At 39.0% G+C, this 16,764-nt stretch overlaps 3 protein-coding genes across 4 annotated transcripts; all 3 read left to right on the top strand.

The window, feature by feature from the left end:
• Positions 1–324: 324 nt before the first annotated feature.
• Positions 325–8,354, top strand: LOC144209126 (uncharacterized). The gene is made up of 4 exons (XM_077735350.1): positions 325–463; positions 2,593–3,055; positions 3,127–3,516; positions 3,916–8,354. The coding sequence occupies exons 2-4, from the start codon at positions 2,612–2,614 to the stop codon at positions 7,822–7,824; spliced, it is 4,743 nt and encodes a 1,580-aa protein (XP_077591476.1). The 5' UTR covers positions 325–463; positions 2,593–2,611; the 3' UTR covers positions 7,825–8,354.
• Positions 8,355–9,468: 1,114 nt separating this feature from the next.
• LOC144208339 (mitochondrial ribosome and complex I assembly factor AltMIEF1-like) lies at positions 9,469–10,875 on the top strand. Of its 2 annotated transcripts, none has more exons than XM_077734124.1 (2): positions 9,469–9,619; positions 10,633–10,875. In XM_077734124.1, exon 2 carries the CDS (start codon positions 10,663–10,665, stop codon positions 10,873–10,875), a length of 213 nt encoding a protein of 70 aa, XP_077590250.1. In that variant the 5' UTR covers positions 9,469–9,619; positions 10,633–10,662. The 2 variants fall into 2 exon arrangements, with proteins under 2 accessions (XP_077590250.1, XP_077590251.1); XM_077734125.1 differs by lacking the exon at positions 9,469–9,619 and adding an exon at positions 9,715–9,872.
• Positions 10,876–11,250: 375 nt separating this feature from the next.
• Positions 11,251–13,658, top strand: mief1 (mitochondrial elongation factor 1). Its single transcript, XM_077734123.1, has 4 exons — positions 11,251–11,397; positions 11,487–11,667; positions 11,989–12,260; positions 12,343–13,658. Exons 1-4 carry the CDS (start codon positions 11,251–11,253, stop codon positions 13,180–13,182), a joined length of 1,440 nt encoding a protein of 479 aa, XP_077590249.1. The 3' UTR covers positions 13,183–13,658.
• The last annotated feature ends 3,106 nt before the right edge of the window (positions 13,659–16,764 follow it).

Consider the following 16,764-nt stretch of genomic DNA (forward strand, 5'->3'; position numbering starts at 1 on the left):
AGGACCTCAGAACTGTGAGGCCGACTCGTCAACCACTCATCCGCTGGGCAACATAAAAAAATGGAGTATACTCCTATTTATAATTTCAGCCTCATATAGAAATAACCTAATTCAGCAGAAAATGGAGTATACTTCTATTTATAAGTTCTGCCTCATATAGAAAGAAGCTAATTCAGCAGAACTCCTGGGTATAAACGCACATGTGTAAATTTTTGTGTAAATAAGGACTTTTTTATTTCTGCCTTTTGATTTACGAAATATGGAAAGAGGAAGCTTAAAGACGAAGAATTAAAATGAGGCAGTAAATTGGTGGTGGTGATGGTGGGGGGTTTGTGGGGCAAAAGAATTTAAATTGCTTAATAGGAGTCACTGCATTCTCATTAGAGACAAACCCAGATTTCCTCCATTGACCGTTCTTCTATCATTCTGACTGGCCTGATCTGGGAGAAATTTCGACATTGAGGTGAGCAGCTCTTCATGTTTGCTAAATTATTCATTTGTCTTGATAAGTTATGTATTTGTAATTGTTTCTCATCTGTACTTAAATTGTAATGAGAAAAATATTTAAGTGCTAAACTTTTTTATTTTCAGCTCAAACAATACAATTTTAGTCCTTAGGCATTTTTTGGGATTAATGCAAAACATTTGGAATATTTTTAACGTCACTATTAATCATAATCTTTTTCAATCGTTTATCGCCATTAAATTGTGTACTACTGTTTTAGTTTTTTCTTCGGTGACGAACATTATCTAATTGTAAGTATATTTTGTAAAAGTTGATAAATTGTTATAATTAACTATATACAGTTATTATTAAATAAAGTCTAGAAATGTAAATCTCCAGGATTTTTTTTAAACAGCTATTTTATTTATGACTGGGCTATCCTCTGTCCTATAGCTGGGACTAAAAAAAATTGGAAACTAATAATATTTTGAAATTGAAGACATTTCTGATAACAAACAATGTAAGCAACAATCTGATATACTAAAATAAATAACGCTCTTTCATTCACTGCTCACGCTCCCAATTCAAATGGTTTGGACGTCTTGCGCTGTCAATGGCAGATAATGATTTAAGAGTTGTCTGACTAAGTCATGACAACAATGACTTTACATTCAAGTGATTATTCAGTAATTTGTAATATATATATGTATACACACGTAAAAAATATCTATAAATATATATATATATATATATATATATATATATATATATATATATATATATATATATATATATATATATATATATATATATATATATATATATATATATATATATATATATATATATATATATATATATATATATATATATATATATATATATATATATATATATATATATATATACATGTGTGTGTGTGTGTGTGTGTGTGTCTGTGTATATATAAATAAAAAATGAAATTAAATCATGAATTATAAATTATATCCGCTGATACCACACAGCCAGGTGTCAGATTTGGTATTTGGGGCAAAACGAATTGTTAAGAGACTGAGTAAAGATTTTGGTGTCTTGAAAGGGAATTTAAGCAAATTGTTGTTCACATGCTTGCTCGATGTTATCGCAATTTCTGAGTTGAGAAGTTTGTGAGTGGAAAAGAGGTAGTGAAAATGAAACCTCCGAGAAGAAGTTCAGGTATACCATATTCTAGACTTCTTGTGTAAAGCAAGCCACAAATTGACAGAAAACTGGTAGCACCAATGGGCAAACAGCAAATCTTCAGAAGCAATTAATTTTTTTTATTTTTGGTCCTTGCCCACAGTTTCCTTTACTGATCTAGTTATTGATATATTGAAGTCACAAGTATCATCATTCTCAGAATGTTCTGAGAAAAGCATATCGCCTGCATTGTCTGAATGATCAGAACTCATGGTTTAATCAGAAGAAATCCAATTAATAAACACCACCAACAATGTAAAGTTCAACTATTTACATGGAAGTCGGTGAGCTTTACAACCAAATTTTTACTCTATCAACCAAATTAAGAATGACATAAATTGGATAAGGTACAGACTGACTAAGATTTTCAATTAGGGTGTCTTGTGATAGTAACGTGAGGACAGATTAGAAACAGCAAGACCAAGGTCATATAGAATATCACCACACATAGATTGGAGGCAAATAGAAGCCCCTTAAAAATGTTTTAAAATAAACACAATCACATTGTGGTACATAAAAATATTTAGAATATGAGATAAAGTTTTCTTCATGTTTCTTCAAAATGACATTCAGACTTTGATTTTTTTATTGTTCAATTCAAAAGATACATAGTTCCACATTCTGGAACATAAAAATAATTTTAATATGAGATAAAGGTTTCTTCGTGTTTGTTCAAAATAACATTCAGAATGATTTTTTTATTGGTTTTGAAAAGGCATTGGGTGCTGGTGGAAATATAGTAACAAGTTATGAAAATAAATTATATTTGTTGTTATTATTCACAATTTTCTTAGGTGGTATTGGATAAGCATTTTCTAAAGTAAAAGGATGGCCTAAAACAGGGGTCTACATTAGCACTATTCAGGGTCACATAATTATTTTGTTTAAGAAATGTTGTCCTAAATCAACAAGTCCACTTCTCTCCCCAGGTTCCTAAACGTCAAAAGAATGGCTCTTCTCGACTACCCAATTCCAGAGTTGGATGTGACCTTGCAGGAGGTTTGTCGTGTTTTACAACTCACCTTGAGTCCTGATCAGTATGCCGACTTCAAAAGCACACTGGAGAAACAGAAGCCCCTTCTTGAAGCGACCCATCAAAAGTTAGAATCTAATGCTGCAGGTCAAGAGAACTGGGTTACTGAGCAGTTCAAGAAAAGCCTGTTATCTTGTGCGGACCCACTGTTAACCGCCACAGCCCTCCCAGTTGTTCTTCTACCATCCAAATCAGAGGGATGCACCCAATTAACAAGAGCAGCTTCTTTGCTTTGGGCAGCAGCAAAGTTGTACAGCGAGCCAAAGATGCTGGAAGGGGATGTGCCAATGGAACAAACTCAACAATCAGAAGTCTTTGCGGCCACGCGAATTCCTGGCAAGAATCGAGATGAAATTAAGGTACAAAAAAAATCTGAATATGTCATAAGTGTCGAGTTTTTTTAGTCTAACTATAATTTTTCCTTCCCAAGGTCTACCCGGAAAGTATTCACGCTGTTATCACTTGTGTTGGCGGAGTCTTCCCGATTGACATACTACAGCGTTCTACCACTGGTGGGCCATTATTTGCTCGATCCTTTACTGATATCCGAAAGCAGCTGGCAAAAGTGGTGACCAGCACAGAAGAGCAGAATAGCGCTTTGGGTATTTGTAGCCTTTCTGCTTTGGAGCGCAAGGCCTGGGCTGACATCAGGGAAGAGATCATGGAGAAAGGAGGAGTTTCTGCAACATCGCTGGAAATTATGGAGAGTGCTGTCCTGGCATTAAGTCTGGAGGAATGCAGTGCACCTTCTGAATTGGCTGACATCCTCAATGTAGTGAGGTTGGGAGAAGATGGTCCTGGTTTAAGATATTATGACAAGGTAGGACTGGTTACAGAATTCACTTAGTAATTTTATATACAAATTCTATCATTAATGTATTCTTTATTTTGATGGTATAAGGCTATATTACATCCTGTTTTGAAAAAAAATGACAATGAACCATATTCTTTTAAATATTACAAATAGCCTTAAAGCTTAAATATTGAATGAAACAATTGGTTCTATTTCACCGTGAAGATAAAAAAAATAAGATTCAAAATTTAACATTGTTAGATCTCAAGGTACATTATGACAGGAATACCAAAATGTTTTTAACTGTAAAAGCCAAGTTGCCAAAGTGCGAGGTGCCATTACCATCATGTTAAAGTGGTTCAAATTGTTATAAAAAAATGCGCTTACCAAGTACACTGAAAAGGTTTCTCTTTTTGTTTTCGGCAGGTGGTGAATATGGTGGTGTTCAAAGACGCTACTGCCGGGATTGTCTTTGAGCACTGTGCTGTGGATGGGATGGTAGCTGGCCTTGTAACTGAGCATGTTTATCAATTGGCAGAGAAAGCGATTTTAAGCCTTGTTGTGCAGGGCAATGAAGATGAAGTCAATGGGGCTGCTAAAGTGGACAATATCAATCCTACAGACCCGACAGCCTTGACATTTACATTTCACGGCAAGCATAACACCAAAACATGCCCTGGTTTAAAATCCCAAAATCCACTTCTCACTTTTGATGTGTCATCCTATCCTGATGTATTCTCAACTTTGAGAAGCCAAAGAGGTCTTTATGATGCTTGGATAAACTTCTCTTTACAACTTTCCCTGATGCAGACTCTTGGGGAATGTGCCGCTACTCACGTGCTCGTCACACCTACACATATGCGCCACTTTAAACATGGCCGCTGCGATCCCACCTACTCGGTCAGCATGAAGTCTCGGAACTTAATAGGTGTTTTGGCATCAAGTATTCAGCCAGACGAAACAATCCAATACACAGATGCCATTTTAAATCTATTCCATCTTGCATATTTAGAACATAAGACACTCATAAAAAACACCAAAAGTGGACATGGTGTAGGTCCCCATTTAGCTGTTCTTCGCCGAGCTTTACCAAATGGCAATCCATTGAAAAGGTTCCTGGATCCCTTTGGATGTCCTTCTGTGTACCTCACTGGGACAGACCTAATGGAAGGAGTGGAGTGTGGTGTTGGAAATGCTTATGCCCAAGACCAGCTTGCTGTAACCTACCTTGGGAAAAATGGGAAACTTCGAGTTGTGCTTAATGCGAAAGGCAGCTTTGCTCTGATGTTAGACAAACTTCAGGAAAACCTGAAGATCAATTTGAAGTTAGTGATGCTATTGGCACTCAGATATGCAATTGTACATCAAATGGGAGCTCTGGAGTGTCTCCTCAAACAAACCCAAACAAATAACCTGAATGGCGACTTAAGTCACTTCCCAATGGGCAGTGGGAGTAACATAACGACAAATGATTCAACCACAGATGAGAGTGACGACTATACTTTGGTGATACATGGTGGTGCCGGAGAGGGAATGATGCTGAACACACAAGTGATAAATGTAATTGAGTTTGCAATGAAAACAGCGTTAACCCTTGGAGTGCAAGTGCTTCAAAGTGGCGGCAAAAGTTTAGATGCAGTTCAAAGTTCAGTTCAAGCAATGGAAGATTGCTTTCTTTTCAATGCAGGTAAAGGCTCAGTATTCAACAAAGAGGGCAAAAATGAATTGGAGGCCACCATTGTAGATGGAAATCAATTGAGGTCCGGAGCTGTTGCTTGTTTGAAAAGTGTAAAGAACCCAATTAAAGCAGCTCGAAGTGTCATGGAAAAAAGCTCACATTCTTTAATTGTGGGAGATGGCGCTGAGGAATTCCTAGAAGGATTGAAAGAAGAGGCAAAACCTGTCAAACCTGACTATTTCTACACTGATCTTCGACATAAAGAGTTAGCTGTGAAGCTCAGTGGTGGAAATCATCCAAAAAACAATCATCCTCAAACAGTTGGTGCCGTGGCATTGGATTGCCATCATGGGTTGGCTGCTGCGTCATCCACTGGTGGGTTAGTGGGGAAGTTGAAAGGCCGAGTTGGTGATACAGCAGTAGTCGGAGCAGGAATTTACGCTGATGACACTCTCGCTATTAGCTGCTCTGGAGATGGAGATGTGTTCTTACGACACACAGTTGCACAAAAAATTGCCAGCTTATATCATCACAAAGGATATAGTCTGAGGAAGGCATGTAAAGAAGTGATGACAGAAAATCTGAAAGGTGTGTGTGCGGGAGTCATTGCTGTTGACTCGAAAGGAGATTGTGTTATTGAAACAAATGCCAGTGTCATGTTTGTGGCCTCAATGAAAGGAGGAATATCAAGAGTGGAGGTGCTTCGACCCCTAAAGAATGCTTCCAATGTGATCTGGGAAACAGATGAACTGGTTGCATACTTGAATCCCAATCCTTGGACTCCTGGATCAACTATTTTGACCAGAAAAACACTAAGTGGAGCCACCAGCATCTTCCATTTGGCTGAACCTGATTATATGTGTCTGCTGCAGGAAGCTAAATCCATTTCAAGTGTTTTATGTGAGAAACTAGGAGTGCAACGTTGTGCTTTGGTTTCCTATCCTAACGCCAATCAATCAGCGCAGATTGGACTACTACCACTTCATGGCGTATGGGAAAAGTGGCAACCCCATCTTGCCCAGCAGGAAGAATTTCACTCTTTTAACCCAGGATACTGCACCTCTAAAAATGGCCCACGTTGGGATGATGAAGCATTGAACAAGGTGCAAGATCAAATTAGGAATGGGTTACCAACGACCAATGCACCCTCAAGTTTTGAATTTATGGGGTCTCACTCTGATAATAACTTGTTCAGTCGGATTGTACGAGGAGAGGAGAAGCACTGGAGGATATGGGAAGACAGTCAGCATGTTGCCTTTCTAACACCATATCCAAATACTCCTGGAATAACAGTTGTGGTGCCACGCAAACCACTGCCGAGTGACATCTTGAAACTGGAAGAAACTGACTACAAAGCTTTGATCATGGCAACTTATAAAGTTGCCCAAATGCTGGAGGAGTGTATGAAAGCTCAAGGTGTTGCACTGATCTTTGAGGGCTTTGAGATTAACTATGCTCATACTAAACTAATACCCCTGCTATCGTCCCCACAAGGCCCTAAAATTGCTAGGCCACGGGCAGAATTCTTCCCCAGATACCCTGGGTATGTGTCCTCACTTGATGGTCCAGTAGCTGACCCAGATGACCTCAAAACGTTTTATTCCAAAATCACTCAATGCCAGCCTCCACAATCATGGGAAGACCCCAAGTCCCATTCTATAATTGCTATCACAAGCAACTGGTATCGCAACCTGTTCCAGATACAGAACACACTTTTCCACAGCACAGTGGAATATTTTAGCAATTACTGTCATTACTCCTACGCATTGACACCGCTCACAACAGACACCATCTCCTCTCCAATGGGTCTGGGGTCCGACTCAGAGCCAGTTTCTATTCAACTTTTGGGTCAAGACATCTACCTAGCCGACTCTATGCAATTTGTGCTTGAATATTTCCTCCGTTTCCAGGATAACCTTCAAGGTACCTATTATATATCTCCTAGCTTTCGGGGAGAAGATCCTGATTCCACACACTTGAACCAATTCTACCATGTAGAGTGTGAATTGTTGGGTGACATGGACCGTGCCATTTCTATAGCTGAGGGATATTTATCTCATCTCACTAAATCCATGTTGAAGAGACACTCTGATATAATTCTCAACACTGCTGGGTCCCTAACACATACCAAACTCATGCTGAGTAAGTTGGATGGCAAAAAAACACTACCGCGAGTCTCTCTCGACCAAGCTATTCCAATGATTCCTTCAGCAGATTGCGTGGAATGGGTACAAGATGGTCAACCCCAGTTTGGAAGAAAGCTTACACGCAAAGGTGAGCGTGTCCTGATAGAAAAATATGGCGGTGTTGTTTGGCTGACTGAGATGGACCATCTAGCAGTACCATTCTACCAGGCGTACGTGGAGGGCAGTGGGCGGTGCAAGGCCAAGGCTGCGGACCTTCTGCTAGGCCTGGGAGAAACTGTGGGTCTGGGTGAACGTCATTCCACCCCTGCTTTGGTACAGGAAGCTCTCAAACACCATGCGGTTCCACAGCAGACCTATAAGTGGTACACTGATATGCGTGAGGTGAAACCACTTCTTACGAGTGGCTGGGGAATGGGGACAGAGCGATACTTGTGTTGGTTGCTTCAGCACAATGATGTAAGAGATATCCAGATTATTCCAAGACTCAAAGGAACTAAGTATATGCCTTGATCATTCTTACTATGACTAGAAATACCTTTCTCAATATAATGTACAGTATGTACTGGAATTGAAATCATGATTCAATGATGCAAATTTTGGAATTTTGAACATTTGGGGAAATATTTCTTTCCAAATCTGTTTATTATGTTTCAATTGCAACAAGAAATGAAACCCTTGATGTCTTCAAATTTTGTGCAAAAATTGTTCATGTATGTTATCAATTATGAGTTTTTTTTAAAAATGTTTTCATCAATTGATTGCTCTCCCATTCTGCATTAATTATTGACAAGGAATGTGCTAATGGAAGTGATAACTGATAACTGATATTGCAAAGTTGATGAAGTATTTAATTAATTTAGAGTTTTTGTTTGTCTTGCTCAATTGTTTTTTTTCTTTCTTTCATGAAGAGCTGAATTTGAATTTATGCTCCAGCATATTTTCTTTTAAAAAGCAACAATCTCACCAAATGATTACTAACAACAACACATTTTTCTTCTGTCTGCTATTTGAAAAGCACAATAAAAAAATCTTTTAACTTACTTTTTTTGTCATTTGTATGCTGGTATTATACAGAATCAAACCCAGACCCCTTCTATTTGTGGTGATGTTAACCAAAGACTCCTGATATACTGATATTGACCGATAGTTTTTTCAATTTTTATCGTGATTACAATTGTCATATCGCCCAGGCCTAAGTGTATGCATTACAAATTGATATAATATAAAGTTGACAATTTAAAAGAGATGTAGAACTACTTAAATTAACCCTAGGCATAACTTCCCAGTTTGAAGTTGGCGAAAATAAATAAATGAATAAATAAGAGGTGACATAAATGCATTTTTTAAATCTTCATAATTACGCCATGCACATACAAATAATGCTGACACATCATAAAGAGCCTCTGATAAAATATAGACAGTTCAACGTTGAATGGAGGTAGTTGTTTGTAATCAAATAATGTCCAATTATATTTGACAATTGGCCGTTTAAATGATGGTGCCCATTCTCGTTGAAAACCATGTATGTACTAACAAAGTCGCCAACAGTCTCATCTCCTCTCAATTTCTGAACCGCTGTATCCTCATTAGGGTTGTGGGGGGTGCTGGAGCCAATCCCAGCTGTCTCCGGGCCAGAAGTGGGGGTCACCCTGAATCAGTGACCAGCCAATCACAGGGGACGAGGACACGGACAACCATGCACACTCACATCCATACCTAGGGGCAATTTAGAGTGTCCAAACTGCCTACCATGTATGGTTTTGGAGTGTGGTAGGAAACTGAAGTACCCGGAGGAAACCTACGCAGGCCCAGGGAGAACATGCAAATTCCACAAAGGTGGCCCGACCTGGACTTGAATCCAGGCTAGTTTATATATAATGGAGGCCTATCAGAGTGTTGCAACTCTCTTTCTACATATCTTTGTGGTTGTCCTTTGAGCATGGCCTCTTGAGTGAATTCAACAGCTGTAGTTTGTGAGCGCATGCGCAGCAGCTCTCTACGATGTGTTAAAATCATTTATTTTTGGATGTTTAGCGTGAAGAGTAAATAACTTAAAGTGCATGGCAATTGTGGTTGTCTTTGTTCACAGCAAGCTCGCTTCTGGAGCAGCCTTAGAAACTAGTACAACAAACTACGTACACGAAAGTAACATTTCATCACACGCCCCCTTGTGATTTTTTTCCCCCCGTACAACAACCCGGAAATAAAACGCCCATTTGATTCCGGTTGTGACTTTAGTAGCTTGACCCCTGGCATTGGGGAGAACTAGTGATCTTTCTGAAAATCCTCAGTTTGTTTTTAACACGTAAGTGCTCGGCGTTTGTTTGACGTGTGTTGTATTTGCCATTTTATATATTATCACCCGCCGTGTCTTGTGCGAGTATTACGTGTAGGTCAGCGCTTGGCTAACGTCAGTGGGTGTGATAAGGCTAACTAGTAAGTCAAAAGAGTGACTTTCCCTTCCAGTCAGCCATTTTCTCTTGTCAATATAACATATCATGTTATATATGCCTGGTTGATGTTGCAATTTTTCACGACATGGATCGGAATTTGGATAGGTAATCACATAAGTGCTTAATTTGCGGGGTTGCTAATGTTAGCTTCGCGCATTGACTAGGTGCAGGGAACTCATCTTCATAGTAGCAACGCGTGTCAGGCTACCTGCAAATCATTCATGGTGTGATGCTTTTCTTGAACATGTGGCCCATTTAACATATCAGACTAGACTTTATTTTAATGTGTTGTCAAAAAACCCCAATCAGTTTATGAGTAGAGATGTTGTAGTATTCATGGTCTGCCTCTCTCAAGCTTGAATGAAATGGGGTCCACAATTGATATTATTGCTAACACCTGCAATATTTTATAAACGTTTAAAGCCAAAGTTAAAATTGTTTTAGAAATGTAAATAAGTAGAAGGCCACAAGTTTAAAATATGATTCTGTTTTAAAAGTAATTTATCATTATGCTACTCTGGTTTGTGGCATGAAAACGTTTTCTTGGTAATATTCACTGCTGTTATTAAAGGTATAACAAAACAACAACTAACAATTTCCATTGTGACCTCAGACAAGGTTCAAATCTAGGTCGAGATGATAGTTATCCTAATCATGTGGCTCTTCAAAAACTAAAGTGAAACTTTTTAACTTTGCTTATCACTAGTAGATGTCCAATTCATTTGAACTTGGGTAGAAAGAACATTTGTTCATTCAATGCAAACTATAATGATACATTATTTCAATATAGAACCCTACTTACAACCCTACTTTTGAGTAAGGAGGTCACTCCATAATTCTTTTTTTTTCTCTCTTTTTTTTTTAGGGTGCCGCCCCCATCCAAGTGTGATCCCTCATGGGCGGCTGGTCTAGCAGTGCTGTGCTGGAGCTGTACCGGGCGCTGCTCCGTGCAGGGCGTCACCTTCAGTACACTGACCGCAACTACTATCGGCGTACTGTGGCACGTGAGTTTCGGCGCTGCAAAACTCTGACTACACCTGAAGACAAGGAGGAAGCGCTGAAGAGGGGACAGTTCTTCCTCAGTAGCCGATTGGGTGGGCTAATGTAGGGGGATTTTTAAGGGGGAGGTGTCATCTTGAGGTGGGGTAAAGGTCATCTGGAAATTCTCCCCAGGTAGGTTTTTATTTATTTATTATGGTCAGTTATTTGTAAAAGCTAAGCATATTTTCTTATGATAACCCAAATAATTTAAAAAAATTAATGTGCCATTTCTGAAGAAAGACACTTCTATTTAGAGTTTACCAGGCATGTCTATAGGCAATATTAAGAGTATGAACAAGATATGCTAAGCGGCATGTTTATGATTATTAATAAACAATATTTTGTGTTCTGAAATATCGCTTTACAAGATGGTTGTTAGTGTATATAGTTAATTACACAACTTTAAATTGTGCAAATCTTTTCCCCTCATTTTAGCCACAGTATGGCCGGAGTGAATGGGGACCGTAAAGGGAAAAAAGATGACAATGGCATCGGCACAGCCATCGACTTCATGCTTTCCAATGCCAAACTTGTTTTGGGAGTCGGTGGTGCTGCCATGCTTGGCATTGCAACGCTTGCTGTCAAAAGAGTACACAATTTCCCATTATCTTTCTATATTGACTACACTTTGTGTAAGGCTTCAGGTTTAATGTGAAAATCTTTCTCTTTGTTGCTCAGATGTACGATCGTGCAATCAGTGCTCCAACTAGTCCCACCAAGTCAGAGGTGAAAGGGCAACAAAGCTGGGAAGAACCTGCCTGGCTAGGTTCATCACCTCGGGTTCTAAACCACAATATGAAGGCCACTATTAGCAGGTCACTTCAATCCTTGCCCACTGCCTCAAATACCTTGGAACCAGGTGTGTACAACAAACTTGTATTAGTATGTTTGTTTTCCAAACTGTTGTGAATATTTGTCAACCAGGCTCTATTTCTGTATCTGGTACCAGTCATCCAATTTGGAGGATTCTTTCCATATTTTCACAGTGGGTGTACTTGCTAGAGTCAGCCAGATAGAGTTGTTAGATTAGAAATGGTCTTTTGCGATAACTTCCTCATTGTTTTGGTATATGCAGCCAACTTGCGCCATAGTGCGTTTTGTAGTGCAATACCATTCAAATGACATTCAACCACCTGAGTTCTTTTAAGGCTTCTTATTTTTGCCCTCTATTTTCTCCCAGACTATCTGCGGAGAACTGTGGGTCGAGCTGCAATGAAAGGAAGCAACCCGACTCAGTCCGACCTGCTCCGCGCTCGGATGCGTCTGTCCCTTCAGGAGCGTCTGTGGGATTTCTACCAGAATAATGTGGACATTCCCACTCAGGAGCAAGCTTTAGCCAGGAGGGCTGCATTGGACATCTGTGCTGAATTGCGAGTATTTCTCCATGCAAAACTTCCAGACATGCCTCTCCGTGAGATGTACCTGAGCGGTAGCCTCTATGATGATTTACAGGTGAGATGCAAGGTTTTTTTGTCCGTTTTTACATTGATCCGACCCATTTTTTTTATTAAAATGGAACTTATCCATCCCCAAGGTGGTGACAGCGGACCACGCCCAGCTCATGGTGCCCCTAATTCTGGAGAAGAACCTGTGGTCGTTTATTCCTGGCGAGGAAACAATCATGAATGTTCCAGGTTTCTGGCTCGTCCGTAGAGAAAATTTAGAATATTTCCCACGGAACAACAGCTACTGGGATCGATGCATGGTGGGAGGTTACCTTTCCCCTAAATCAGTCTTGGAGGTGTTTGATAAGCTTGTGGGCACCATTAACTGGCCTGCTATTGGCAGTGTCCTGGACTATGTGATTCGTCCCGTGGTCCCCTCTGAAACACTGACCCTGGAGGTACAATACGAGACGGACCGAAAGCTTTACGTGGACTTTTTGCCATTGCTCGTGATGGAAGACGGTACTTCTCTTATAGCCAAACCGCATCGACTTGCGGCTGAGCGCCACCAAAACTTGTGGAGGCAGAGCTTCCGAGTGGCTGAGACTGCGCGGGTAAGGGCTTTGGATCAAGAAGATGGAGGCTACCGATGCGCTTGCCTCAAAGTAGCTAAGGCTGTATGCAAGCTTAATCCTGCCCTCAACCGGCTTAACGCCAGCCAGCTCACCAATGCAATCTTGCTGCTAAATGAAAAACAAGGTGTTTGGACCCACGAGGTACTGGCTGATAACTTTCTACAGCTGCTTAAGGAACTTGTGGGTTACCTAGAGGCGGGCCGACTGCCCTGTGCCCTTAATCCCAAAGTTAACTTGTTCTGTGAATTGACTGAGCAAGAAGTGGACGAGCTAGGCTACACTCTCTATTGTGCGCTTTCAGAACCAGAGTCACTTTTGGTGACTGCAGCGACACGACTTCCGGATCCTTCTTAAAATTTGGGACATGTGTGTGTCACTGAGTAGCTCTTCAGGCAGTGAAGGCCCACAGGCATACTGGTGTCAGGAGAATTGGAAAAATATGTCATCAACTTCTGGAGAAAATTGGCATTCACTCGATGTAAAGATCACTTGTTTCTCGTGTGTTAAACTGAATACATTTTTAATCACAGATGCCCATGTCTAAACCCCAAATACAAAGGTGTTTTGGAGTACTATTGCGATTGTATTAATGAAGTTGGTGTATGTTTCACGCATCGTCTTGGAAAAGGTAATCATTGTAAAACACTCTGCATCAGGCCGTGGCGCTTTTAAACTGATTGGACAGTTTTAGGTTAAAAGACACGTCTCGTGCATTTTACGCTAGCTATAGTAATGGAGATTAAGGATCTGTGACGTCGTGTCAGGACAAAATGCAAAGTTTATTGTCTGTATGTCAATATATAAAAGCTAATAAATCGCTGATGAACTGATTTCGCCAAAGCCTCAAGGTTCCTTTAGAGTAAAAATAGTTCTGAATGTCATAACTAAAATTAGACCGAAGCTTTTTGAACAATATTTCTTGAGCGCAGCAGCCTCTTAAAAAAAAAAAAAATACAATGTGTCTGAATTAATGTAAAAACAGCCGTCTTGCCAGTATCAAGTGAGTAAGATGATTTTGCTTTGTGGATCTGGAAATGTCAGCCCCCAACCACTTGCTAAGTTTGACCATCATTGTGCAACTTTGCCATGAGCAGAAACTATTCCCTCGTGACTGCCTGTGTTCATATACAAAGCCACCGTTTGTTTCACTCTCATGAAGAACCACCTTATTTTCCACTTCCACATTAGCTTATTGGTGCCTGCATGTATCTTTTCACTAATTTATCATGTAGGATAACATTCAACTTCTGGGTAAGGGTTCTAAGGTCACAGTTTGTCAAAGCCATTTGAAAGGTTGCGATCATCTAAATTTATTCATGTTAAACAGAACTTTTTTTTAACCATGGCATTATTTTCAATGTATAGTTTTTTTTCTTTACCCAGTTGTTGAGGCTGAAAGATAAATTGATTTTACATTGAAATTGTGAAATTAGACATTGCAATTTTAAAAACGGTAAGCTATTTGCTTTCAGAAAGAGGAAAAAAATTATAAAATATCAGATTTATCACTAAATAATATACATTTCTCACATGATGTGACTTTCTCTGTAATTGGTCAGCCATCATTCGCTTTTCGATGATATAACTTCATTCATTTTCAACACAACTTATTCTTGTCCGATTAGCAGGGTGCTAGAGCCTAACCTTAGGTAAAAGGCACACTATACACCCAAAACTGGTCGCCACCGATATTGCCACCGAGTGGGAATCGATCTCATGCTGTCGACACCAAAGTCATACGAAAGAACCACTCGACATATTCAATTATAATAATATAATAAACATAACTCATTCAGTGCCATTGACAGCCATAAATTAATTTAAAGTAAGATGGCGATAAACTACTAATCCAATTTGATGTCCTGTCATCGCCAATGAATTAAAGTACTAATTAACATTTGATAATACTTGCATTATTAGTCAGAATTGTGTTTTGAAAGAAAGCTTTAATTCCATGCCACGTCTACATTGTGAACTAAAGCGTCAGTTGACAAAAATTGTGAATCTTCAGAAAAATTGCAATTACATTTTTTTGAGATTAGTCAGCCCTACCTGCTGTCATCTTGCAGTATTAAAAACGTCGCAATTGGGACAACAATTTGCTCATCTGTGTTGAACATGTTCAAAGTTAAATCCTAATGAACTTAGAGTCCAAGTTTATCCCAGCTCACGGGTTGAGTAACAACTGTCACCTGACTAATAAGTATATTGTGGTTTTAAGTATTTTATTCCAAAACTTGAGACTAGTGCATGATTCTGATTTTGCCATCACGTGTAGCCTTGGGAAAAATGTGTATAGCACGTGTATAGTGGCATTTAGTTCCATGACACTATTTACAATATATGATAATGGGGAAACTTCTCTGTTGCACTTTTGTTACAAAAAGATTATGTACTAGTAATGACTCAATAGTTTTCTATCATGAAGTGCTTTGTTTTGGTCTTACTAAGTCTTTTTGTGGACATTTTCCTTTGTCAACCGAGGTATGTTTAAAAAAAAAGTACTTGGAGAGTGTAGTACTGGGCTATATTTTGTTTAAAAAAACAGAACAAAGTACAGTAGATTTCTACCTCTAGTTTGTATGGTTCACGCTATCCATATGCTCTGTTGCATGCTGTGCTTTATCCCCAGCTTTATTTCTTTTTTTAGTACAGCTCTCTTGAGTACTACATTGCCATGGACAGAAAGAAATTAATGAAATATATATGGATTCTTAAAATGCTTTATTGTGTTGATCTATTTCAATAAAAAATGCATATTCAGTTTGAAATGATTAAACGTAGCCTCCATTTAGTTGAATTAGTCTTTACCAGCCAGTACAGTATTGGCCCGAATATAAGACGACCCTCTCTTTTTCAAAACCCAAATTTGAAAGACTTTTTGAACACCAAATTCAATTTTTATACAGAAAATAATGACATACATCTGAAACTAATGATTATAATAATATATTTCAGAGAAAAAGCATGTTTTTGCCTCATTCAAATCATGCAAAAACCTATCACATTTTAATATCTGAACATTTAGATATGTAAACAAAAGTGCAATCCTATTTGGCGTCATTTTCAAAAAAATGTAAATTAACCAATCTGCTGTGATGTAACAAAATTGTAATAACTGCATTACCCATCATAATGTTCAGCATAAGATACATGGCGCCATCTAGCGTTGTGAATGGATATAATGTCTAGCATAATTTATGACAATTGACACTCAGTATTCTTTCAATGCAAAAAAAAAAGAAAACAATGATACTTGAATGGACAACTGCATGGTAAATATTTCTCTGTAAATGACTATGGCTGACTTGATATTACTAACCTTTTCGACTCCATATTGACTGTGACTTAACTGATTGAAAACGTTAATATTTTTTACTCGGACGGAAAGATACCAGTCCACGGACTGGTGGTTGGGGACCACTGCTCTAAATTGTCCCTAGGTATAGTTGTGAGTGTGCATTGTTGTCCGTCTCCTTGTGCCCTGCGATTGGCTGGCCACCGATTCAGGGTGTCCCCTGCCTCTGGCCCGGAGTCTGCTGGGATATGCTCCAGCACCCCTTGGGACCCTAATGAGGATAAACGGTTCAGAAATGAATGAATGAAAATAACTAAATTTACATATGGTTGATTTCTTTTTCGTAATCTAGGACAATATCATGTCTCGAAATGCAAGAGAATGTATAAAATGTGTAAATGTGATGTTAATATGAAAAATGAATAAATGTTATCTACGCAGCAAATATTTTATATTTTGTGTCCGTGTTTACTTGCATATAATAAATCGTGTAACATAGTTCATATTCAAGTTTTACTTATACCATAACTCAGCAGCAAGTAATGAACACTATTAGACATTATAGTCCTTAGCGTAGTAATCACTAACACACATATTGCGGAAGGATACAGGGCGGAAAACTGTTGCACTGCAGCCAT

The sequence above is a fragment of the Stigmatopora nigra genome, chromosome 15 (genome assembly GCF_051989575.1).
Source record: "Stigmatopora nigra isolate UIUO_SnigA chromosome 15, RoL_Snig_1.1, whole genome shotgun sequence".
NCBI lineage: Eukaryota > Metazoa > Chordata > Actinopteri > Syngnathiformes > Syngnathidae > Stigmatopora > Stigmatopora nigra.